The 27,844-nt window shown below is 39.9% G+C and overlaps 1 protein-coding gene across 1 annotated transcript; it reads right to left on the bottom strand.

The window, feature by feature from the left end:
• Positions 1-5,966: 5,966 nt before the first annotated feature.
• Positions 5,967-7,201, bottom strand: LOC107587383 (uncharacterized). Its single transcript, XM_016275168.1, has 3 exons — positions 7,003-7,201; positions 6,740-6,815; positions 5,967-6,508 (listed from the first exon to the last, which is right to left on the bottom strand). Exons 1-3 carry the CDS (start codon positions 7,180-7,182, stop codon positions 6,066-6,068), a joined length of 699 nt encoding a protein of 232 aa, XP_016130654.1. The 5' UTR covers positions 7,183-7,201; the 3' UTR covers positions 5,967-6,065.
• Positions 7,202-27,844: the final 20,643 nt, after the last annotated feature.

The raw sequence follows: 27,844 nt of genomic DNA, 5'->3' as shown, positions 1-27,844 counted from the left end.
TTTTGTCCCCCCCCCCCCCCCCCCCTAGGTCTGTCACATCTAGGTCTGTCCATGTTACTGTGCATAAATATGTATTATTGTTTTTTAGGCCCTAGTGTATGTTGTTTCATTTGAACACTATCCTGCATAAGGCTTTTTTTTTAAGTAACTGATTTTATTTCCTTTATGGTCCTGTGACTGCTCGATTTTTCTGAAGTCTTTCTTTCCCTCCAAGTGAAGACAACAAACTGAAAAGCTTTTGTGTTGGAGCTGGATCTGAGTTTGTGTGTGTGTGTGTGTGCGTGCATGTGTGATCATGAAGACACTAAACATTTAGGCTTTGCTTCTTTGTGTGTCGTCTCGCTCATCATGCTTGTATGTTTATATGGTGGTCTTGGATTGATATCAGTTTGATTCCAAATGAGGCATTTATGGTATTAGGAGCGGTTATGATGTACAGTATGTGGTTAACTGTGATCTGTTCATATTCAAAATACTGATTTTCTTTCTCCAGTGGTACTTATTCACATCCATATCCGCTCAGTCAGCACCTTCCCACTTTTGTCTTTGTGTTCTGTGCTTGTTCCAAATAGTGATGCATGTTGAATGAATACAATATAAATATATAATAAAGAGAGATTTACTGGGTCTTGATCTAGATGTTGTCTTTCTAATGGGGGTTGTCATCTAAAGTACTTAATGGTGAGACGTCAATGACTGGCTTATGCCATTTTGTATATTACTACTTAGAAAAATCAATATCAATCAAATTCAATCAATAATCAAGAAAAGTGCAATGGTACATAGTAAAATAGGATTCTGGGGGTAATGTATTTTATAAAACCCGTTTTTGCAAAGGAAACTCAAAAGGACATTTGTGTAGACACGCGCGCGCACACACACACACACACAAAATTACAATTTTACTCCCTTCAGTTATAATTCAAAAGTGAAGTGACGTGTGAGTATGGTGACCCATACTCGGAATTTGTGCTCTGCTTTTAACCCATCCAAGTGCACATACACAGTAATGAACACACACACGGAGCAGTGGGCAGCCATTTTTGCTGCAGCGCCCGGGGAGCAGTTGGGGGTTCAGTGCCTTGCTCAAGGGTCTCACCTCAGTTGTGGTATTGAAAGAGCGCCGGTCATTCACTCCCCCCACCGACAATTCCTGCCGGACCTGAGACTCGAACCCACAACCTTCTGCAAATAATCAAATAATAAACAAATAAACAATCAAACAATATTAGTTGCAGATAAAGCAAATAGAACCTGACTAACAGACTTTCAAAAACAAATTCTGGAAAAAAAAAATCAACAAGCGCCTATTTTTTTGTGTTTATTGTAATATTTGAAACATTTATAATGTTATGTATGAAGAATTACAATCTGAGTTTGTATTTTAAGGGGTTTTCTATAACACCCTTTTTTCATTTGCTCTATTGCATGTGTGTAGGGTAAACATTTAAATGTGGGTATGTCAAATCCAGGTGGAAACCCCCTAAATAACCCCAGTGCTTAAGGGGTTAATTCTGACTCTGGTAGAGTTTGCTAACAGAGTTTGTTTTGATTTACGACTGCACTATGATGGTCATGCATGTAACTTTACACCACTACTGCACTGCCAAGTTGGTGTGGGGAAAACATTGCAGTAATTGTGCAAGATGGGTCATGTTTATTTATTTCTTTTTTTCCCACAGTCAATCAGAAAGAGTTTTGGAATCTTCTCTACACAATTCCTAACACGATTTTAGCATACAGCATTGCGTGCAGTGTATAAAAAAAAGCTTTTGATGAGAACTGAAACTTTGTGTAAATGATTTCAATTGTACCTCTGCTTCAAATTTAATTTCTGAAAAAAAAAAAATATATATACAGTGGGTACGGAAAGTAATTCAGACCCCCTTAAATTTTTCACTCTTTGTTATATTGCAGCCATTTGCTAAAATCATTTAAGTTAATTTTTTTTGCTCATTAATGTACACACAGCACCCCATATTGACAGAAAAACACAGAATTGTTGACATTTTTGCAGATTTATTAAAAAAGAAAAACTGAAATATCACATGGTCCTAAGTATTCAGACCCTTTGCTCAGTATTTAGTAGAAGCACCCTTTTGATCTAATACAGCCATGAGTCTTTTTGGGAAAGATGCAACAAGTTTTTCACACCTGGATTTGGGGATCCTCTGCCATTCCTCCTTGCAGATCCTCTCCAGTTCTGTCAGGTTGGATGGTAAACGTTGGTGGACAGCCATTTTTAGGTCTCTCCGGTGTGGTGACTTTTTTCCAAAACACTTTTTGCCAACTTCTAAAACTTTGATTCCATTGTCCATAAACCATTTTCCCAGAAGTGTTATTTTTCAGGATATCCATTATACTGTAGCAACAGTCCAGAATTTGTAGACCGGATGTCTTATCACCGATTCATGAGCTCTCACTTTTCTTATCTCCTAAACCTTTTAGGTTAGCTTTTGGAGAAGCTGTAACACAAAGGTTCACTTTATTCTACTTTAAAGTAGAACTTTTTGTGTTATGAATGAGCCCGATTGTGTTTGTCTATAATTGTGGCTTAGGTGAAAATCATGCCACATTTCATGAGTAATCAGCACAGAAATATAGATATTTTCAAAGGGTTCACAAACGTATTCTTGCCACTGTATCTCAAATGCATTCATGCCATGATTTTATAGTACTGATTTGCCTTACTAATGAATTGTTTTTCTGGGTTTCATTTCATGAGAAGGCGCCAAAAAGCCCATGAATTGCAGAAAAAGCCCTGCCTCCATTGTACCTTAATTATGCCTGTATTTAATCCCAACTCTCCCAGCGTGATGCTGCTTTTTTGTAAATGTGAATACATACTCTCAAAACCCCTTAAAACCAGATATTTTCAAAAAGAAAGAAAGCCAAAGAAGAGCTACCTTGGACCATACAAAACAGACAATGACATTAAACAAAATCAAAAGGGATAAGTCCTCCAGGAATCCTGGGAAACAGCCAGAGGTCAGATGATAAAGACCACAAAAAATATGGAGAGAGCCAGGGTTTTTTTTTTTTGACAGGAATGTTTGGCAATATTTCATCGTAATCTCTACGTTTATTTTAATGGTGATAGGAGGCAAATGGGAAAACAAGGACAGGAAAATGTGTCCCTTTGAGTCCCTTCATATCAGTCATCGTATCATTCTTAATCACTGAGTTTGAATGGTAGACGTTTATTAATGTCTTGTACTTTTAATTTTATGTTGTTACTTTCATGTTATACATGACGTGGATTCAACTGTACTCTGAGAAATTTCTGAGTTCAAAATGTTATGTCAAGTTTGAGGATAAGTCCACCGAGTACTTCCGAGTTCATACTTGCAGTCTGAGTCCAAATACCCCAACTCTAGTAATAACCTTTCAATCTTTTCCCGTTTTACTCATATTGGAAAATGAATGGTAAACATACTAGTTCTCTTGAGTCACCAATCACAGTCCACAACTGGGCATCACTAAGCCCACTTAATACTCACATGAGAATAAACACAGAACACAACCTTCAAATACATACATCCTCTATTACTGACTTAGGTGAAAACCACACCACGTTTCATGAGTTAGCACAGAAATCTAGATATTTTCAAAGGGTTCACAAACTTATTCTTGCCACTATATCTCAATTGCTTTCATGTAATGATTTTACCGTTTTATTGGAACGTGCAATAAGTGATTAATTTCTTTGTTTTGGAATCCAATACTATAGTCGTCTTGGACATTATGCCGACCCTTATCAGTCTGCAGGCAGTATACAATTCCAGTATCACCATATATTTGCAGGTGGGCTAGGAATTTATTCCACAAACCCAAGTCTGTTGAGTGGTAAAAACCAACCGGAAGGTTGAAAGGTGTGTCAAACACAGATACCACAATGTTTAAAGGGGTCCTATTATGCTCTTTTACAAAGTCTTGATTTTGTTTTGGGGGTGTACTAGAACAGGCTCTCATACTAGGTTGTTCGAAAAACACATTATTTTTCAAATATTTTAGATTATTACAACACCTCTCGCCCCAGTCTGGCATGAACGGCTCGAATAGTTCCTGTATCAAATGAAGGCCCGCCTTCTGAAATACGAAATGTGCTGTGATTGGTTAGCTGGGCCAGTGTGTGTTGTGATTGGCAGCACGCGGCGCCTGTTCGGGAAATGTCATGCCCCTTACCATAGCCACCTGTGAGCTTCAGTGTAAATATTGCGTCAAAATCAAATCAATTTGAGCGTGATTTAAACCCGGATGATTGTAACCACTCTAAGTTCGTCTGCCTTGAGAAAGCTAGCGTGTCTCCGACATAGTGATAACACTCGTTGCCTTCTCTAGTGCAGCTCAACCAGGTCTCGTCCCATTCGTCGATATTTGTGATATCACAAATCCCGGAAAATATGCGTTGTAGTCCAAACGAGTCGTTCGTTGTAGTTTTTGAAAAATGATTTCTGTTAAATAAAATCTCTCCTTTTGAAGTGGACTTTGAACTTTGCAGATCTTTTTTTATGTTCAAACAGCAACATTACAGACTAACTAAAGTTGAAAAAGTGAAAAAACATAATAGGACCCCTTTAAGAATAGGTTCTTTCCCTGGGCTGTGTGCCAGATGAACTGTTGACTTTCATTCAGCAGCATCTTTTCATGTGCAGAAGTCATTCATGTTTACCTTTTCCCCACAGTATGTGGTTAGTACATTTTTCTGGCACAGATAATCCATTTAATCTTTTCACTTTTCAGGATTTCATTGTCATTGGAAGCAGTCTGGTTTTATCCTGTATCTTGGTCTCCATGAGAGGATCTATTCAGCAAACTCACTATTCCAAACAGGTTTTGGCCTGTCAAATAGACTACTTACTGACTCTGTTCAATGCTAAACAGTCTGTCAGAACATCATCAATGAAAAAAAGCAGACACAAAGATTGATTCTCTTACCACAAGTTCTTTATTTATGCAGTAGAGAGAAAATGCAGCATGTTTCCTGATCCAGTAATCAAGGAGACACTGGGAATCAGGAGCAAACTACAGTGACCTGAACTACAGTATATACAAGGTGTTTCTTGTATCCTGTATTGTTTTTGTATTGATGTTTATAGGTATACCTTTAAATCATTGTGCATGACAGTGACTTTATAAATCGAAGCTTTGACACAAATATTTGTAAAAACATATTACGTGTTAGAATTTCAATACAAGTCTGCAGATTTATGAGTGAACCACAAAAACATGTTAAATTCTGAAATGCAGATGTATACAATTGCCACCTAGAGCTAAATGTAATAAACAGGAAGGGTTCCAACTTAGTTCCAACTGATTTTTTTAAAATCAAATGACGAGCAACTCTTAATGAATCAGGTCGTCAATGCATATTTAAAAAGTTTTAACATAAAACACGCACATGATTTCTCATGCTACCAACATTTTGCTGTTGGCTGTCACAACAACACTTGATTATTAACTATATTCAAAATCTGCTTCTTTTGTGGATCGTACACGTGTAGCCATGTTATTTAATAACAATTTCAGCATAATGAATGAGATTAAACCTCTCAATAAACCTGAAAATATTAACCAATTAAAGCGGGATTTATGAGTGAACCACAAAAACATGTTAAATTCTGAAATGCAGATGTATACAATTGCCACCTAGAGCTAAATGTAATAAACAGGAAGGGTTCCAACTTAGTTCCAACTGATTTTTTTAAAATCAAATGACGAGCAACTCTTAATGAATCAGGTCGTCAATGCATATTTAAAAAGTTTTAACATAAAACACGCACATGATTTCTCATGCTACCAACATTTTGCTGTTGGCTGTCACAACAACACTTGATTATTAACTATATTCAAAATCTGCTTCTTTTGTGGATCGTACACGTGTAGCCATGTTATTTAATAACAATTTCAGCATAATGAATGAGATTAAACCTTTCAATAAACCTGAAAATATTAACCAACTAAACATTCTCGTATCATTAAGCACCTAAATAATAGGTCATTAAACAATTAAACACACCTGCTTAATGCCGTTTCTAACAAATCTCAAATGCGCAGTAATGCCTTCAGGTAGTAAAACTCATGTTAAAAAATGAGACATCCAAATGACTGTTTTTAACCCAGTTTACAAACTTGCAGCTTTCCTGGTTAATTCTCACCCTGAGGCTAGTGCCAGCTTCTAACATGATCGCTCGATTCAAAGTGATTGACTGCAGCCAATAATCTCTACAAATCATAGACTCTTTAGCACTTATAATCTCTCTCTCTCTTTCATAGTTGCTATGCTGCTGTGTGACAATGACCACTAAAGTCAAATGATCTGTACTAGGCTTACACTGACCATAGGCTATACGGTAAGACAGCCTCAGATTGATCAAGTAGAGGCCCTTTGTGAAGATGTGCAGGACTGTTTGGTTTTCCAGCTTGAAATTTTGCGCGTCATAGCCATCATCCACATCCACCCACTCGATGGACTGTTGTTCTGAACAAGCATCAATCTGTCTTGCAGCTGTTTTAAGAAAGAGACAATAAGTCAAAAGACAAATCTACACTGTGATTTGACCCTATAGGTTACAAAAATGTCCCTACAGTATTTCTGAAGACACATAGCCTAGTTTAATAAATGCAGGGGGTCTTATGTATATATTGTGTAGCATTATTACTACTTTGATTGCATAATGACAATTAAAAATGAATATATTAAGTTCTTTTTGACTAATTTACCACTAACTGAACTTACGTTCAAGATGAACAGAGTGTCCTAGTGGTGATTCTTCAGTTTTCGAAGCCTCTTGATGGGCAACTGAGAATGCCTCCTGAGATGCAGGGAAAGACAGACAGTTTTTAATTCCTCACCTTTTAAATATTTGATTAATTATGCGACATTTAAGTATTATATGCAATCAATCTGAATGATAGCGTTTGATAGTGTGACTGTTAACAAGTAATTAATCATTTTGTAAGTTTAAAGTCAAAATCAAAGAATTTTGACTTGTATATTACCGTAGTATTTTGATGGTGAAATTGTAGCCACACCAAAGTCGCGAAGAACGTTGCAAGCAGCACCGCAGTGGCCACGCGCAGTCGTGTCTCCTGACGCTTCATGCTCTGACAGTGCCGCATCAAGACCTGCAGCATCTGTCCCTGCTCCACACCAAACTCCAACATCTCGGTTTGAGCCATGTGCACGAATAATGCAACCACTTTGTAAGGCTGTCAGTGACGCTATTATATTTATAGTTACGCTCTTCATGTGAGGTTGAGCACAGACCGCCCTCTCTCCACCCTCACAGGAGACCGTTAATTATCGCGCGTCTGCAGGTCCGGACGCGCTGGACATCCGGGCTGCAGCTCAACAAAAAGTGAGCCAACGCATCAACCCAGAGGAAAACGCTATTGCTCAGCGTTCCTCTTCCACGCTTAAAAGACGGCGACTCTCAGTTCGTAGTTTGTATAAACTATTCCAGATATTTCCTTTAAAAATATGTAGGCTACAATTAGAGAAGCGGTCACTTATTTTGTTGTAGACTATAAGGGGGAAACTATGCGAAGATGCAATAAAAATTCATTCAAAAGTGAGAAAATGTTTGTAATCAGGTCATAGACAGAGATCAGATCCCATGTGTCCTATCATCCCAAAACAAAATATGTACACAGACATGAAACGCTTACAAAACAAATACATTTAACAGATAACCTAAAACAAATGTCCATATACCGGTGAATTCATCGTTACAGTGTAATTCCACAAGTAGCCCTGTCTTAATCATTTTCTTTCCCTTTTCTCTTCTTTTAGGACAGTTCTGGGAAACTTCAAAATGAAATTGTTTATTACTTTTGTAATTTAAGTTATTTGTAAATGAAGCAAAGTAATTTCTGTGTATTGTTTTAGTTGAAACTTGTAAATAAAAGACAAGTAGCTGTTCTGGAAATTGTACATTTTTGCAAAGCAAGTTATAATTAGTAAATGACAGAAATTCTACTATACATTTTTTTTTGCCTCTGAATAACATTTGCAAATTAAAATAAATTGTTCAATACTAAAAATACTTTTCACAACTAATTACAAAATGACTTCAATTCAACATCAGAAAAACAATCAAAATGTAATTAACAATACATAAAACAGATTGGAAAAAGAAAGAAATGCATTTTTATGTACGCTTTCATTCAGCTGAGCAGTGAGATCCTGGTGGAGCTGCTGGACCTGGATGGGCTGCCATAGAGCGCCTGGAGCGGCCTCTGCCAGTGAGGCATCATCTGGGATAGTGTTTGTGCAAACTGTCCAGCACTGAGACGTTCAGGTTTATCCTGCAGTACAGGGGTCTGGTCTGATTTAAGAAAATGAGGAAAGGACTAATTGTGTAGAGCTATGAAAAAGTAATTGATGGAAGAAATATGAGTTACTTTAGTAAAGTACTTTCAGTAACTACTATTAGCACGTTGAGGAAAAAATGCATGCATTTAAAACCTTAAAGGGGTCTTATGACGTTCCTAAAAAAACATTGTTTTGTGCATTTGGTGTAATGCAATGTGTTTATGCGGTTTAAGGTTCAAAAAACACATTATTTTCCACATACTGTACATTATTGTTTCTCCTCTATGCCCCGCCTTTCTGAAATGCGTTGATTTTTACAAAGCTCATCGTTCTGAAAAGCGAGGTGTGCTCTGATTGGCCAGCTATCCAGTGCATTGTGATTGGCCGAATGCCTCAAGCATGTGACGGAAATGTTACGCCCCTTACCATATCGTATGCCGGCTTCTGCTTGCAACAAGACAAAACCAGTAAAACCCATTATAAACGAGGCATTTGTTGCATCCAGTGGGGACATAATTACTGATTATAATGACTTATACTGTCTTTTTACACATTGCGTTGCGTATCGCGCTGCGTAAACAAAACCATGTCTGCATTTGTGATCGGAGAAACGTCAAACAACAAATGCTACTCTACACTGCTTAAAACTCGTGTTTGAATCATCAGTGGCAAATTCTTTAAATATGAAAACTTACTTACAGTCTGTGAGTCAGAAGCACCAGACCTTCCTTGCAAAGTTATAGAAACAGACACCGGCATTGTAGGATATTCTCTCAGGAAACAGTCCTCGTCCTCCATAAAATGCGCTGCACACATCTTATTTGGGTTGAACTGTTCTGGAACAGTGTTATAAATACAACTTAACCACTGATTTCTAGTTTTGTCCTCTTTTGGAAGACCAAACAAAGTAGTTTCTCTTTCACAACGAAACACACAGCGTCTCCACAACATGTTAGCGGCGGCAACAATACTACAGCGAGAATCAAAGTTATGCCTTCTTTCTTTGCGTGAACATTTGGGCGGCGTTATGCAAATCTTCCCACATAGTGACGTAGATATGTGGGGGCGTGTTAAAACGAGCCATTTTAGGTAGGCGTGGTTGACAACTTTTATAAAGAATATCTCTTTTGGATTTGAGACTTTAGTCTTTGCAACTTTACAGATCTTCTTTATGCACCAAGAGCTTGTAACACTCCAAAGAGAAAGGAAAAATTTAAATTGCATCATATGACCCCTTTAAGTAAAAGTATTATCATTCATACTGTAATGTACTTAAAGTATGAAGAGTAAAAGTAAAAGTAGCCTATGTATTCTACAGGAAAAACTATATATGATGTATGTTGCATTTTACTTCTGAATATGTTCAAGGTTGTTACATTTAAAATAATTTATATAGGCGTACTGTTGGGAAGTTTAATGTACAACAGTGCATGATATTGTAAAGGACCATGTTTTTGTATTGTAGCTGTCCTGTGAGAAAAAAAAAATCTCAGTACTTCTCATTTGTATGTGAATACTTATGGAATGTATTTCGTTACACTCTGGTCTAGCCTACTGTTGCCTAGCAACTTTGTCAGCTGTAGACGAGCGGCAGTAACTTTTGTAAGTTAACTTTTTATATTCAGCTGCATAAAACTAAACAGGGTTGAAAACCTGTTTAAATATGTTCACCATGGTCCATTTATGTACATAATAATCAGTAATAGAATAAACAACATATCACATTTTGGTAAGATATAAGTCGACATTTAATCGCTTTATATTTTGTATTTTTTCATGTCATTACAATATTCAAGTCGAAATCCAATACTTACATTTCAAGTGTAATTTGGTAATTAAAAGTCAAAAACTAACAATTCAGGCTCCAGTTATTTTCATTTACAAATAACATCTATGGCAGCGCTCTTCTGGCACCGTTGCTAGGCGACAGGAGCAGCCATGGGACACCTGCTGGTCCAATCAGGAAATCCAGCAAAGGCTAGACTCTAAGCATCCTTCGAAGACCGCGTTGGCCGCATCCTTCGAAGGTCTTTGAATTGGGATGCAGACTATGAATTGGGACGCAGCTATAGTCAGCATTCTGAAGACTGCGGACTTAAGAAGATCTTGGCTGGTCTAGCCTGAAAAATTATTATATTTATTTATTAATTATTATAAATTAATTATTATTTCATTGGTGATTTAAATATGAAATTTAATTGTAAGTGTGATACACCTTGATTTATAACAAGTTAATATTCATAAGATATGTGTTTGTGATAATACGCAGTCGTTTGTTAGAATTGCAACCTTCTTTGTGTAGGATAATATTAAGGTAGGGGGAACCGAAGAAAGCGGAACCAAAGTGCAGGTATCGTTGTGCTGCGGTACCGAGGTGACGGGCGCCGTCCTCTTCTCTCATACAGAGATTTGTATATGAAGATGGCGGTTCGCTCTTTCATTCACTGACTAAATTATCCTGTTTTCCAGGGCTGTCATCTAGGAGAGTGGAGAGTATTGAACCCCAATCAAAATCATTTACTACTGTAGTTTCACTAGTTTGAGACTCGTAACATAAGCTTGCCGAACAGTTTTGGAGAATCTGATGTTTCCCCATTCAAAGAGATAGGAGCTGCACTTGCATACCCGAGAGGCGTTTCAAAGATGGCCGCAGAGTAAAATGACTTGTCTTAAAGGGACTTTGGTATTACTTACCATTGGAGAAAGCGTAACAGTCATCTTGGATCATGTGTGCCTTGATAACCAATCACAATACAGCCTTGACGTCAATGAATTTCAGTTTTTCAGTTTTTCAATTTTCAGTTGTGCGACAGTCAATCGCCGTTTACGGATACCATAGGAAAGAGTGAGACGAGCCGTAAGCTGAATCCCACCTGTTGCAAAAAGTCTGTCACTTTTTTTTCAAAAAAATTTTTCGGTGTAAACTCTAAAAATGATTAAATCCAAAACTATTGTTTAGTGTAAAACATGTTGAAGATTAACCGATAGGCTGTTGATTCGTTAAATTATGTAAGCGGTTTCCTCACAAAAGCTGTATGTTTAGTGTAGTGACACACTTGTACATTGACATCCATTCAAACAAAACGGCCTCTGGTCTCCCTCCCTGCTTACCGCCAAAGTGGCAGTGTTAGCATTAGCAATTACACTTTTTTGGTTAAAGGTTGCAGGCTTGCCTTCCAGTGGCTTTGGCAATACCTCAATGGCAAAACCGTTACAAATTCAAAAGTTGCCACTTCAAGAAACTTTGTGACAGGTTTTACGGCAGAAAAATCTAACGCTAATTGGCTGCTTCTCACATGCTGTGTTGAGGTGTGTTTGAAAGAAAAATGCACACCTTCACGGAGTGGAGTGGATAATGTTTTCAGCGATTAACAACTTAAATTCTGCTCTGTACCAAAACTATTGTATTCCGCCAGAGAGGACTGTGACTGCAATGCATTTGGATTACTTTTAATACTGCATTTGACATTTTTGAAATAAATAAATAATTGTGATTGCACCATTTGTCTGTCATGTTTTCTTTATACTGTACATATTTTTAAGAAATAGTTATGGTTAGGTTTAGAGGAAGGAGTGGGATTAGTGGCTATAAAAATATATTTTTAATGCTATATTTACTAAAATGGTAATTTCCCTGCATATTTCAGTCAATTATGTTTTATATCTTTTTATATTCGCTATAAAATGGGTATGTTTAGGTCTGGGGGTAGGTTAAGGGGTATAAAAATTTAAATCACTTATCGATAAAATGTCATTTGATAAAAATATCTTTATGATATAAAAGATTCATAAAATGTTTTAGCTGTAAATACGAATCAATTAAGTTTTAAACATTGTAATATGTCCAAATTGTATGTTTTAGCATCAATCAAAACGTACAAAAATGTACGTTTTGTGCTTAAGTCCATTTGTAAACGTTGCGTACTAATGCCTGTGACCAGCCTGACATTTCATACACAATGGTAATTCAAAGTGCTTTACATAAAAAGGAATTAAATAATCAGTATATAAATAAGTTTTGTTTTGAGTGAAGCCTTGGTTTTCTAACTTGATCCTAATGATCTGAGTGGTCTGTTAGGTTTATATTCAGTGACCATATCTACAATGTATTGGGGTCCTATTGCCATTGAGTGATTTACGAACAAGTAATAACACTTTAAAATCAATCCTAAATGTAACTGGAAGCCAGTGTAAAGACCTGAGGACTGGTGTGATATGCTCAGATTTTCTGGTTCTAGTAAGAATTCTGGCAGCAGTGTTCTGGATGAGCTGTAGCTGTCTAATATGGCCTTTTTGGGAAGGCCAGTGAGGAGTCCATTACAATAGTCCACCCTGCTGGTGATAAAGGCATGAACAAGTTTCTCCCAAGTCTTGACTGGAAACAAAACATTTAATTCTTGCAATGTTTTTGAGATGATAATATGCTGTCATGTCATTACAATATTCAAGTCGAAATCCAATACTTACATTTCAAGTGTAATTTGGTAATTAAAAGTCAAAAACTAACAATTCAGGCTCCAGTTATTTTCATTTACAAATAACATCTATGGCAGCGCTCTTCTGGCACCGTTGCTAGGCGACAGGAGCAGCCATGGGACACCTGCTGGTCCAATCAGGAAATCCAGCAAAGGCTAGACTCTAAGCATCCTTCGAAGACCGCGTTGGCCGCATCCTTCGAAGGTCTTTGAATTGGGATGCAGACTATGAATTGGGACGCAGCTATAGTCAGCATTCTGAAGACTGCGGACTTAAGAAGATCTTGGCTGGTCTAGCCTGAAAAATTATTATATTTATTTATTAATTATTATAAATTAATTATTATTTCATTGGTGATTTAAATATGAAATTTAATTGTAAGTGTGATACACCTTGATTTATAACAAGTTAATATTCATAAGATATGTGTTTGTGATAATATGCAGTCGTTTGTTAGAATTGCAACCTTCTTTGTGTAGGATAATATTAAGGTAGGGGGAACCGAAGAAAGCGGAACCAAAGTGCAGGTATCGTTGTGCTGCGGTACCGAGGTGACGGGCGCCGTCCTCTTCTCTCATACAGAGATTTGTATATGAAGATGGCGGTTCGCTCTTTCATTCACTGACTAAATTATCCTGTTTTCCAGGGCTGTCATCTAGGAGAGTGGAGAGTATTGAACCCCAATCAAAATCATTTACTACTGTAGTTTCACTAGTTTGAGACTCGTAACATAAGCTTGCCGAACAGTTTTGGAGAATCTGATGTTTCCCCATTCAAAGAGATAGGAGCTGCACTTGCATACCCGAGAGGCGTTTCAAAGATGGCCGCAGAGTAAAATGACTTGTCTTAAAGGGACTTTGGTATTACTTACCATTGGAGAAAGCGTAACAGTCATCTTGGATCATGTGTGCCTTGATAACCAATCACAATACAGCCTTGACGTCAATGAATTTCAGTTTTTCAGTTTTTCAATTTTCAGTTGTGCGACAGTCAATCGCCGTTTACGGATACCATAGGAAAGAGTGAGACGAGCCGTAAGCTGAATCCCACCTGTTGCAAAAAGTCTGTCACTTTTTTTTCAAAAAAATTTTTCGGTGTAAACTCTAAAAATGATTAAATCCAAAACTATTGTTTAGTGTAAAACATGTTGAAGATTAACCGATAGGCTGTTGATTCGTTAAATTATGTAAGCGGTTTCCTCACAAAAGCTGTATGTTTAGTGTAGTGACACACTTGTACATTGACATCCATTCAAACAAAACGGCCTCTGGTCTCCCTCCCTGCTTACCGCCAAAGTGGCAGTGTTAGCATTAGCAATTACACTTTTTTGGTTAAAGGTTGCAGGCTTGCCTTCCAGTGGCTTTGGCAATACCTCAATGGCAAAACCGTTACAAATTCAAAAGTTGCCACTTCAAGAAACTTTGTGACAGGTTTTACGGCAGAAAAATCTAACGCTAATTGGCTGCTTCTCACATGCTGTGTTGAGGTGTGTTTGAAAGAAAAATGCACACCTTCACGGAGTGGAGTGGATAATGTTTTCAGCGATTAACAACTTAAATTCTGCTCTGTACCAAAACTATTGTATTCCGCCAGAGAGGACTGTGACTGCAATGCATTTGGATTACTTTTAATACTGCATTTGACATTTTTGAAATAAATAAATTTGCACCATTGCACCATTTGTCTGTCATGTTTTCTTTATACTGTACATATTTTTAAGAAATAGTTATGGTTAGGTTTAGATGGGATTAGTAGGTTTAGAGGAAGGAGTGGGATTAGTGGCTATAAAAATATATTTTTAATGCTATATTTACTAAAATGGTAATTTCCCTGCATATTTCAGTCAATTATGTTTTATATCTTTTTATATTCGCTATAAAATGGGTATGTTTAGGTCTGGGGGTAGGTTAAGGGGTATAAAAATTTAAATCACTTATCGATAAAATGTCATTTGATAAAAATATCTTTATGATATAAAAGATTCATAAAATGTTTTAGCTGTAAATACGAATCAATTAAGTTTTAAACATTGTAATATGTCCAAATTGTATGTTTTAGCATCAATCAAAACGTACAAAAATGTACGTTTTGTGCTTAAGTCCATTTGTAAACGTTGCGTACTAATGCCTGTGACCAGCCTGACATTTCATACACAATGGTAATTCAAAGTGCTTTACATAAAAAGGAATTAAATAATCAGTATATAAATAAGTTTTGTTTTGAGTGAAGCCTTGGTTTTCTAACTTGATCCTAATGATCTGAGTGGTCTGTTAGGTTTATATTCAGTGACCATATCTACAATGTATTGGGGTCCTATTGCCATTGAGTGATTTACGAACAAGTAATAACACTTTAAAATCAATCCTAAATGTAACTGGAAGCCAGTGTAAAGACCTGAGGACTGGTGTGATATGCTCAGATTTTCTGGTTCTAGTAAGAATTCTGGCAGCAGTGTTCTGGATGAGCTGTAGCTGTCTAATATGGCCTTTTTGGGAAGGCCAGTGAGGAGTCCATTACAATAGTCCACCCTGCTGGTGATAAAGGCATGAACAAGTTTCTCCCAAGTCTTGACTGGAAACAAAACATTTAATTCTTGCAATGTTTTTGAGATGATAATATGCTGATTTAGTTATTGCTTTGACATGACTACTGAAACTAAGGTCGGACTCCAGAATCACACCAAAATTCTTGACTTGCCTTTTTGTTGTTTGACCCCTAGAGTCAAGGTATGTATTCACCTTGAGAATTTCACCTTTGTTTCCAAATGCAATGACTTCAGTTTTCTCCGTTTAACTGAATAACATTTTGGCTTATCTAACTGTTAATTTAATCCGTGCATTGGCAGAGGGAGTCAATAGGGCTGTAGTCATTAGGCGATAAGGCTAGGTAAATCTGGGTGTCATCTGTATAGCTGTGAAAGGCAATTTGGTTTCTTTTCATTATTTGACTCAGTGGGAGCATATACAGGTTGAAAAAGAGTGGCGCAAAACTTGAGCCTTGAGGGTTTAGGGTTTGGATCTGTTTTTTTTGTAATTATGCCCAAGTTACTTACTATTTTTACTGTAGTAATTACAAGGAGAGTTTACAATAAAGGGTTATTTCACATGAAAATCTATTAGGTGTCAGACTCTGTTCCGTGTTTTGTGGTTGTTTTGCTCCTCATGTGCCTTCCTTTCCCATGTTTAATTTGTCCCAGGTGTTCCTCGTCTCTCTCTGTTCCTTGCTCATCAGTCCGCTCAGCAGTGCACCCGTGACATTAGGTGGGAGGGGAAGAAAAAAACCTAATGGTGCTATGTTCCTGCAAGAGGGTAGGAGGGAAAAACAAGTACTCAATGCATTGCAACGCGAGCAGCCAATAATAAATAAACAGTGCAAATGTATTGTAATAATCATGACATGACATTTTGATGTTTGTACTTTGTTCCTTTTCATATCCATCGGTCCATGTGCTGGCCCATTTTGCCAACCACATGGGCCACTACTCAAGATGGTGTTTCCTCATTGAATGAGTTTAGCTTGCATAATGTAGAAATACATACATTTTATAAAAACACATCAGAAATATGCTTCCGATGAAATCCATACAGCTGCTCAAAAAGCAATGAAAAATGTGTACTATGTTTCCAAATTAAAAAATGTTTCTCACTACAGAAAATGTTAAAAAGTTGCACCCATAAGAAATGTCCCTAAAAATAAGTATACTGAAATGTTATGGTCCTGATCACACTGCTGTAACACAATAAAAGTACACATCAATACAGTTTTAACAAGGATGTTCATTGTGCTTATGGACATTAATAAGCAACCTATCTTTGTATGGTACAACTAATGAACGTACAAATGCTAAATGGAAGTTCTACCTTCATATTTCAGTCGGCTGGATAGACTACAACTCTTCCTTTCCACCTATGTTAGTGTGATCCCAACTTAATGCCGGTGTGATCTCTTCAAGCAAAAAGAGATCTTAGTGAAAAACATCCACCCAAATCTGACTTGTGATGCAGCCTCATAAATCATACTGCGTTCACTCATTTGGCCACAGGAAAACTGGACCCCTAACTGAGCCTGTTTTCTCCCAAGGTTTTTTCCTCCATTTCTATCACCTGATAGATTTTGGGTCGCCTTTTGGCTTGCTTAGTTGAGGTTTAAAGAACACATCATTATCAGTAATATCATCAATTTGACAGAACTAATGTTATCAAAAGTGAACAAAACTGAATTGAGCTAAACAATGACACTATTGTCTTCTAGACTTGCTTTATAGCTAGGGATGTAACGATTCACCGTGAACCAGTTGAAAATCGATACAAATGTGACGATTCAAATCGGTTGAGATGTAAATGAATCACGATACATTTGGGGGTGGGAGTTTTATATGAAGGGGAACTGACGGTCTTTAGAAAAGTTTAGATGATATGTTCTTTTCATCTCGTCTCTGTATAATTCATATTAAAGCAGCATTCATAAGCACTGGGCTGCTTTGTTTACAGTGGTAACCAAGGAAACGCTGTATTGCTGCTGTTCCATAAGCACCACCTGCTGTCAGAGAGTGAATCTGCGTCTCATTCAGAGCTTCTGCTCTTTGTTTCGTGCAGACGAGAGAGACTAAAGTGATTATTACATTTTGAATATGGATATTTTTCTTACAAAAACACATCGATTCGCTACAGGAGACCTTTGTTCAACCCCCCCCCCCCCCCCGGAGCTGTGTGAGACATTTTTGTTTTATGGATGGGCGCTTTTTATTTCACTTCTTTTGGACTGAAGCACTGCAACACCCGCTGACTGCAATGATAGAGCTTGGAATAGCCAGGACAATTTTTAATATAACTCAGACTGGATTCGTCTGAAAGAAGAAAGTCATATACACCTAGGATGCCTCTGGGGTGAGTAAAACACAGCAGAAAAAATGTCAGCCTCTACTCTGCATTCACCATGGGTGTGGTAGAGGAGGACTGCAATATGGGCACCACACCTCAGCCTTCCACTGTCAGGGTTACATCTCCTAAGTCTCATTACGTGTACCAGCTCAATAAAGTCCCTCACATAGTCCTCAATGGGCCGATCTCCCTGACGGAGGCATATAATTTATGCTGCTGGATTCATATATTTTTGCTGGTCGTTAAATAAAGCCGCTGGATCCGGGTGTGGCTCAGTATTCTGCAATGTTGTGGAGGTGTGACAACAGAGATGTGGATCCAAATGCAGCTTTATTAAACAGAGTGGTCAAAACAGGCAGGTCAAACACCAGCAAACAGGTACCATCCAGGGCGAGACAAAAGAGTAATCCAACAAACAGGCACTGATCAGGGCAGGTAGCAAACAATCATAATCCAGGGTAAACAGTCCAAGGTCAAAAGACAAGGCAAGGCAAGGCAACAGGGAACTAGGAGAAACAGGAAAACACGAAGGCGTTACAGGCTATCAACACTGAGCCATACCCAGATCCAGCGGCTTTATCACCTTACTAAACTGAATTGAATGACCCTTGAACTGATTCAAGCTGCAAACGACACTACTGACTTCAGTTGAGCTGCTTATGTCTGAATTGAACTTAACTGATGGACTTGACAGTTATTGAACTGAACTGAACCAACACTGAACTGACTGGAGATTAAAAATAACTGTCTTTTAGAGCTGCTTTACAGCAGAATTTGGATTTGTCTCATATTTGAAATTTTCTGCTACTTCCCTGTTTAATACTGTGACACTGCTTTGAAACAATATGTATTGTATAAAGCAAATAAAGGTGTCTTTGCTTATGAATTACCCGGAAATGCAGGATTGCTGTAGACTGCACAAATACAGAATTCAGCTGTTTTATTTCAGTACCCTATATAGGGACTGCAGTAATACTGCAGTTTACTAATAAACTAGCAAATTTACTAGCAAAAAGTAAATAAACAGCTTATCACTACATTTAATTGCAAAGACTTGGCGCAACACTTACTGTCCAGTGTATCCCATAAAGCATCATCAAGGCTTCTATACAACCGTCCATATGAAAAAAAAAAGAGAAATTATGAAATCCACACTGGACAAACTCTTCCTGGACCTGGAGTCATGTTAGGGGAAAACAATCAAATTTGTGCAGGCAATCAGAGAAAATTGTTCAACTTCCTTCTGTCAACATCTTTATGGAACAATTTATAATTATATCCCCACCTTCTCAGACAAACCCTTTCTGTGAGGCATAACATCAGATGTTTCTATTGTTCCCTGCATTTACCTTTATATTATTAATTTGTGCAGATCTAGTTCTAGATCAGATCTAGAGTTAAAGAAAAGCAAAAGCAACAACTGAAAGGACCCAAGACCTATTAGCAGCAGGTGCTTGTAAAAGAAGGGTGTAGGCCTATAGTTATAAATTATTCCATATAGACGTTGACAGAAGGAAGTTGAAGAATGTTCTCTGGTTGCCTGTGCAAACTTGATTGTCCTTACCTTCTGGTTTCCCCTTAATGTGACTCATAAGTCTAGGCAGGGTTGATCCTGTGGGAATGCCATCATTTCTCACTTTTTTTTTTGTTTCATATGGACAGTGTTGCGATATTTTTCGCGAAAATTTGATGTATGATTATAACGATAATCAATGATCGTTTCAACATTGGATGTCTTAATGCAGACTGTGAGTCCTAGGTGCTTTCCAATTAGCAAGTGTAGGTGCTCCCCATTGGACAGTGCTGATGAACTTGAGCGAACCAGTAAACTTTGGGTGACTTCCATATGTCAAGGATGGCACAAACAAGTTTGATGAATAGCCTGAGGACACCTGTGTCCAAAGGGAGGGTGAGATCATAAGTATTGGGAGAATGGTTCAAGCTAGCATGAGTTCACAGTTAGAAAGTATATCAGGATGGCCCATGAAGACACCTGCATCCAGGGGGAAGATGAGATAAAAAGTATTTCATGAGTTCACACTTACATATAATTAGCTGCTGTATGGTAATGAATATTTGGCGTGCTGTCCGGGGAAGGGCTCCGAGCTCACGAATGGCCCGAACCTAGAGTACCCCCAATATAAGTGTAGTAAGGACTCGAAGTGAGGAGATGGGGTGGTGGAGGAATGCTGATAAACCATCAGTGGATAGAGGTAAGTCAGCTGTATTTATACCTATTGGTGTTGATTAACTTGAGTGCGCTCCACTTGTGTTAATTAGGCTAAGTATCTGACGAGCTCCTCCCGAACTTTGTTAATAAAACATCCTTAGGAGAATGGTTCAAATTAGCAGGAGTCCACAATTAGAAAGTATACCAGGATGAGTAAGAATGAGTGTAGCAAAACTAGTGGAGTAACAAGTCGGGTCAGACAAAGACACAGATGCGGTGACCGTCATCTTGGCTTTGTTGCTTTGTCCAATAAAGTCTTATTTTGACATCTGGAACTCTTGAACATCATTTATTACATTGAGAAGTATGAGAGGCCGTTCAAGACATTATTCAAACTTTACTCGCGCACACACTATCAAACTCTCTCTCATACACTACTATAAGGTCTTTCACACACTATCAAAGCTTTCATACGCACTATCAAACTCTCGCGCAAGTGGGGGAGCCCGCTTATTTTTTTTTATGGGGGGTTTGTGCGCTTGCGCGTGCCTCAAAAGAGGCCTTACAATGTCTTACAAAGATACATAACAGCAACAAGTGTATGCACTACTTGGTTTATGCAAGCACTATATAGGATAAATCACTATACAGGATTTACCCTATTATACTTTATCGACACGAATTGATAGGTGAAGCAACAAACAGCCACCCACAAATAGTCTATAAACAAAGCATCAGGCTGTCTTTGAGTTCACATGAGCAACGGTTAACATAAAGTTACTCGTCGTCAGGCTACAGCAGAATACCATAATTCCTCCGGTCAATTAGGCCTAAGACATCGAGAGTCACGCAGACCTATAACAACCCAGCCACAACACATAACTGCAAATAACATGCCTTACCTTAACAAAGAATCGAGCACAGAGTCCAACGTTTATATTTTTTCTACGAATCTTTGAGTTAACATGTCCTAAACATGAGTGGAATTTGCATCGCAGCGCCCCCACACCTTGATGCTCATGACAAGAACAGCAGGTACAGTTATCTTTATTGAAGTGAATTAGGTTTAAATCGCCGTCATGCATGAATGAATGATATTTTTGCAATTTTACACATAATAATCTACAATGATCACATTACACAAAACTGAAATTGCATGTCAAAATAACACATTGTCAATATTTTTTGAGACCCCCCAAAATTTCACAAATCACGTTTTCAGGGGAGCCCATGACTTATTAAGGGGAGCCGAGCTGCCCCTAGCTCCCCCGTAAGTTTGCACCCTGTTCACACACACTATCAAACTCTCTCGTGCACACTACCAAACTCATTCACACAAACTCTCTCGTGCACACTACCAAACTCATTCACACAAACTCTCTCGCGCACACTACCAATCATAAATTGGGTGGGTCTGAGGACCTCTGCTGGCCATCTTCCTCTTTATTTATATATTGTTATTGTGTCTATATTATTCTGTGTTGTTTCTTTGTAATTTGCAGTGGTGGAAAGAGTACTGAAAATTTGTACTTAAAGCTGCAGTCCGTAACTTTTTTTGGTTAAAATTGATCCAAAATCAATATTTGAGCAAGTACATAACCAGCCAGTGTTCAAAACTTTTGCCTTACTTTAGCCCGATTCACAACGGTTAGCTTATAATAATGTTTTCTAATTTGAGTGGTACGGGTAGGTTTTCGCGGGAAATTGCCTGCATACCAGCATGGCACTGCGTCATTACATCACGTCTGTAAACATAAAGAAGTTGTACTACTAGGCTACGATAGCTACTAGGCTATCGCATGTGAGGATCTTGCAGGTGGCGGATCGTTATAGCCTTTTCTCACAGCAGCCAGAATAATTAAATGTATCATTTTGATGGCGGATTGTAATCCATAAAGGATTATGTGTTTATGAAACACGTCATGTGAATGCAATTAAATTATATTCCAGTTATAAAGGTGCTTCTGATTACAGATAGCCTGGGATTACAAAGATTTGTATTTTAAAGAAAACCAGTTCGAAGGGAGCATAATTTGCTTTTTGGGTTAAAAAAATTTCTTAATATGAAATTCAAAGAGTATGACAATTAGATTAGGCTGTGGAGAAAATGAAATCTACCCGCTAATACAGGTGCATCGTAGATGAGCTGAAGGCCACTGTCAAAGAAACCTGGGCTTCCATACCACCTCAGCAGTGCCACAAACTGATCACCTCCATGCCACGCTGAATTGAGGCAGTAATTAAAGCAAAAGGAGCCCCTACCAAGTATTGAGTACATGTACAGTAAATGAACATACTTTCCAGAAGGCCAACAATTCACTAAAAATGTTTTTTTTATTGGTCTTATGAAGTATTCTAATTTGTTGAGATAGTGAATTGGTGGGTTTTTGTTAAATGTGAGCCAAAATCATCACAATTAAAAGAACCAAAGACTTAAACTACTTCAGTCTGTGTGCATTGAATTTATTTAATACACAAGTTTCACAATTTGAGTTGAATTACTGAAATAAATGAACTTTTCCACGACATTCTAATTTATTGAGATGCACCTGTACACAATATACTCATAGTCACCAATGCTGATGTTGTTAACATTAATCATTTGAGAATAAAGTATAACAATGATAATAATTTGAACGGTTTGATGTGATATGAGCTAACCAATCTTTAGATTTAATCACCATTGGTAGCGAGATTTATGGTAATGCTTTTTTCCTCAGTTGGTCAGAACAAATTTGAACAGACTTGTTACTTACATGTTCAAATGGCAATATACAGTGAAAATTCTTATTTGGGTCATATTCCAAGACGTAGGCTAGAATCTGTGATTGCGAAATACAGTAAATATTCACACCGGTGCGGTAACTGACTGCCACACATACTCTTCAGAACATTAGATCAATCTGTGCCAACTCACAACCCACGCAAGCTAGATAATTCTGCGGAATTAGCTGCAATTCCAGGTTTTAAAACAGAGATGGCGACAGAGGCAAAACGTCTCGGGTTACTTATGTAACCATGGTTCCCTGAGTAGGGAACGAGACACTGCGTCCTCTAGGGGTCGCTATGGGGAACGCCTCGTCGTGACTCGTATCTGAAGCATACATTGAAAAAACACCAACTCGGTGGCCGGCGACAGCCATGACGTCACTACCGGTGCGACTACAGTATAAATCGGTGCCGGGAGCTACACATCATTCTCTTCTTCGTCTTCATTGACTGTTCTGTTTGAAGCGTGCATTTTCAAGGAAAAAGTAAGAGCTATCTATTAATATTATGGCGAGCACTAGTAGAGCATTTAGAAGGTGTGTGCATCCGTGTCAGCGCTATTTGACACCAGATGACACACACGATCTATGTGTTGTTTGTTTGGGCGAGGAGCACGCACGCGATGTCCTCGAGGGGGCAATCTGCGTGCATTGCGAGTTTTTTCCAATGAAAAAACTCCGTTCTCGTTTGTCTCTCTTTTCAAGTAAAGAGGGGCAGCCATCTGCTTCCCGCGGTTCAGGACCCTCCGCTGCCGAGGCACGGAGGAGAATGAGCTCGTGGGGATCTCAGGTGGACCTGGCCGATGAGTTTAGAGAGGGATTTTCCTTCTCGCGCTCATCGGCGGGGGGCGAGAGACAGCCACTGGAGGATGATTTTCTCTCTTTAACATCATCTGATCCAGGGGCCAGTGCTCTGCTGGTTTCAGCCCAGGAAGAGCTATATATATATATATAGCTCTTCCTGGGCTGAAACCAGCAGAGCACTGGCCCCTGGATCAGATGATGTTAAAGAGAGAAAATCATCCTCCAGTGGCTGTCTCTCGCCCCCCGCCGATGAGCGCGAGAAGGAAAATCCCTCTCTAAACTCATCGGCCAGGTCCACCTGAGATCCCCACGAGCTCATTCTCCTCCGTGCCTCGGCAGCGGAGGGTCCTGAACCGCGGGAAGCAGATGGCTGCCCCTCTTTACTTGAAAAGAGAGACAAACGAGAACGGAGTTTTTTCATTGGAAAAAACTCGCAATGCACGCAGATTGCCCCCTCGAGGACATCGCGTGCGTGCTCCTCGCCCAAACAAACAACACATAGATCGTGTGTGTCATCTGGTGTCAAATAGCGCTGACACGGATGCACACACCTTCTAAATGCTCTACTAGTGCTCGCCATAATATTAATAGATAGCTCTTAATATTATGGCGAGCACTAGTAGAGCATTTAGAAGGTGTGTGCATCCGTGTCAGCGCTATTTGACACCAGATGACACACACGATCTATGTGTTGTTTGTTTGGGCGAGGAGCACGCACGCGATGTCCTCGAGGGGGCAATCTGCGTGCATTGCGAGTTTTTTCCAATGAAAAAACTCCGTTCTCGTTTGTCTCTCTTTTCAAGTAAAGAGGGGCAGCCATCTGCTTCCCGCGGTTCAGGACCCTCCGCTGCCGAGGCACGGAGGAGAATGAGCTCGTGGGGATCTCAGGTGGACCTGGCCGATGAGTTTAGAGAGGGATTTTCCTTCTCGCGCTCATCGGCGGGGGGCGAGAGACAGCCACTGGAGGATGATTTTCTCTCTTTAACATCATCTGATCCAGGGGCCAGTGCTCTGCTGGTTTCAGCCCAGGAAGAGCTATATATATATATATAGCTCTTCCTGGGCTGAAACCAGCAGAGCACTGGCCCCTGGATCAGATGATGTTAAAGAGAGAAAATCATCCTCCAGTGGCTGTCTCTCGCCCCCCGCCGATGAGCGCGAGAAGGAAAATCCCTCTCTAAACTCATCGGCCAGGTCCACCTGAGATCCCCACGAGCTCATTCTCCTCCGTGCCTCGGCAGCGGAGGGTCCTGAACCGCGGGAAGCAGATGGCTGCCCCTCTTTACTTGAAAAGAGAGACAAACGAGAACGGAGTTTTTTCATTGGAAAAAACTCGCAATGCACGCAGATTGCCCCCTCGAGGACATCGCGTGCGTGCTCCTCGCCCAAACAAACAACACATAGATCGTGTGTGTCATCTGGTGTCAAATAGCGCTGACACGGATGCACACACCTTCTAAATGCTCTACTAGTGCTCGCCATAATATTAATAGATAGCTCTTAATATTATGGCGAGCACTAGTAGAGCATTTAGAAGGTGTGTGCATCCGTGTCAGCGCTATTTGACACCAGATGACACACACGATCTATGTGTTGTTTGTTTGGGCGAGGAGCACGCACGCGATGTCCTCGAGGGGGCAATCTGCGTGCATTGCGAGTTTTTTCCAATGAAAAAACTCCGTTCTCGTTTGTCTCTCTTTTCAAGTAAAGAGGGGCAGCCATCTGCTTCCCGCGGTTCAGGACCCTCCGCTGCCGAGGCACGGAGGAGAATGAGCTCGTGGGGATCTCAGGTGGACCTGGCCGATGAGTTTAGAGAGGGATTTTCCTTCTCGCGCTCATCGGCGGGGGGCGAGAGACAGCCACTGGAGGATGATTTTCTCTCTTTAACATCATCTGATCCAGGGGCCAGTGCTCTGCTGGTTTCAGCCCAGGAAGAGCTATATATATATATATAGCTCTTCCTGGGCTGAAACCAGCAGAGCACTGGCCCCTGGATCAGATGATGTTAAAGAGAGAAAATCATCCTCCAGTGGCTGTCTCTCGCCCCCCGCCGATGAGCGCGAGAAGGAAAATCCCTCTCTAAACTCATCGGCCAGGTCCACCTGAGATCCCCACGAGCTCATTCTCCTCCGTGCCTCGGCAGCGGAGGGTCCTGAACCGCGGGAAGCAGATGGCTGCCCCTCTTTACTTGAAAAGAGAGACAAACGAGAACGGAGTTTTTTCATTGGAAAAAACTCGCAATGCACGCAGATTGCCCCCTCGAGGACATCGCGTGCGTGCTCCTCGCCCAAACAAACAACACATAGATCGTGTGTGTCATCTGGTGTCAAATAGCGCTGACACGGATGCACACACCTTCTAAATGCTCTACTAGTGCTCGCCATAATATTAATAGATAGCTCTTAATATTATGGCGAGCACTAGTAGAGCATTTAGAAGGTGTGTGCATCCGTGTCAGCGCTATTTGACACCAGATGACACACACGATCTATGTGTTGTTTGTTTGGGCGAGGAGCACGCACGCGATGTCCTCGAGGGGGCAATCTGCGTGCATTGCGAGTTTTTTCCAATGAAAAAACTCCGTTCTCGTTTGTCTCTCTTTTCAAGTAAAGAGGGGCAGCCATCTGCTTCCCGCGGTTCAGGACCCTCCGCTGCCGAGGCACGGAGGAGAATGAGCTCGTGGGGATCTCAGGTGGACCTGGCCGATGAGTTTAGAGAGGGATTTTCCTTCTCGCGCTCATCGGCGGGGGGCGAGAGACAGCCACTGGAGGATGATTTTCTCTCTTTAACATCATCTGATCCAGGGGCCAGTGCTCTGCTGGTTTCAGCCCAGGAAGAGCTATATATATATATATAGCTCTTCCTGGGCTGAAACCAGCAGAGCACTGGCCCCTGGATCAGATGATGTTAAAGAGAGAAAATCATCCTCCAGTGGCTGTCTCTCGCCCCCCGCCGATGAGCGCGAGAAGGAAAATCCCTCTCTAAACTCATCGGCCAGGTCCACCTGAGATCCCCACGAGCTCATTCTCCTCCGTGCCTCGGCAGCGGAGGGTCCTGAACCGCGGGAAGCAGATGGCTGCCCCTCTTTACTTGAAAAGAGAGACAAACGAGAACGGAGTTTTTTCATTGGAAAAAACTCGCAATGCACGCAGATTGCCCCCTCGAGGACATCGCGTGCGTGCTCCTCGCCCAAACAAACAACACATAGATCGTGTGTGTCATCTGGTGTCAAATAGCGCTGACACGGATGCACACACCTTCTAAATGCTCTACTAGTGCTCGCCATAATATTAATAGATAGCTCTTACTTTTTCCTTGAAAATGCACGCTTCAAACAGAACAGTCAATGAAGACGAAGAAGAGAATGATGTGTAGCTCCCGGCACCGATTTATACTGTAGTCGCACCGGTAGTGACGTCATGGCTGTCGCCGGCCAACGAGTTGGGGTTTTTTCAATGTATGCTTCAGATACGAGTCACGACGAGGCGTTCCCCATAGCGACCCCTAGAGGACGCAGTTCGAAGTTCCCATGAAAGGGAACTTACGGACTGCAGGTTTAAGTACAAGTAAAAGTAGGCCTACAGCTTTAAAAATATACTCAAAAAAGTACAAGTACCCGAAAAACTACTTAATTACAGTAACGTGAGTAGTTGTAATTCGTTACCTCCATTTACAGTCAGTAGCACAGCTCCTGACTGTAAATTTAGGTGGGTCAGATTCTGGTTCGGTCGTAGTGCTAGTTTATAATAAACTCAAGAAAGCTTATAGACTTTATAGTCTAACTAACACATGCACACACTTTTGGCAGAGATCTAATGTCTTTTGTCTTCGAATGTTTATTTAGAATGTTACAAGTTGTTGAGGAATTTAAGTGAGGAAACGAATATCACGTCTCATCTCAAAACGAACATAAAACCAACACAACAGAACTATATAAAGGCTTTTTTCGTGAGCACATTTCAACTTCAGGATTAACACTTTCATTAATTTAAAACACTACTCCACATAGGAAAAACAGACATGCCAGCTACTTACTGACCTGATGCAGACACATATAGCTGAAGCTGACTGATATCGTCTTGGTCTGGAGCGAGATAAGGTAACCTGAAAATAAGCGGGGCAGTCAATACTGCCCAAATGGCTCTCAATTAGAGCGTGCTGCAGTTCCACTTTTCACCACAGATTTACATCGCAAAATTTGTGGGGCGCTGTTGAGTTCGGGAGAACACCGGCACGACTGCCCGACTTGCCGAGTTTGTCAGGCTGCAGCGAGGACCTCTTGCGCTTGCAATGAATTTTAATATATCCTGCGCACTTTATGATTTAAAATGGTCAAGAAAATCCGAAAAATATTTGTTGCCGAATGCTGAACACATTTACAGTTTATTATTTATTCAGTTTATATACAGTAGAGGTGCCGCGCCCGGTA

Source organism: Sinocyclocheilus grahami, unplaced genomic scaffold (assembly GCF_001515645.1).
Source record: "Sinocyclocheilus grahami isolate Dianchi unplaced genomic scaffold, SAMN03320097.WGS_v1.1 scaffold92.1, whole genome shotgun sequence".
Lineage (NCBI taxonomy): Eukaryota > Metazoa > Chordata > Actinopteri > Cypriniformes > Cyprinidae > Sinocyclocheilus > Sinocyclocheilus grahami.
This window is presented reverse-complemented; position numbering and strand designations above follow the sequence as displayed.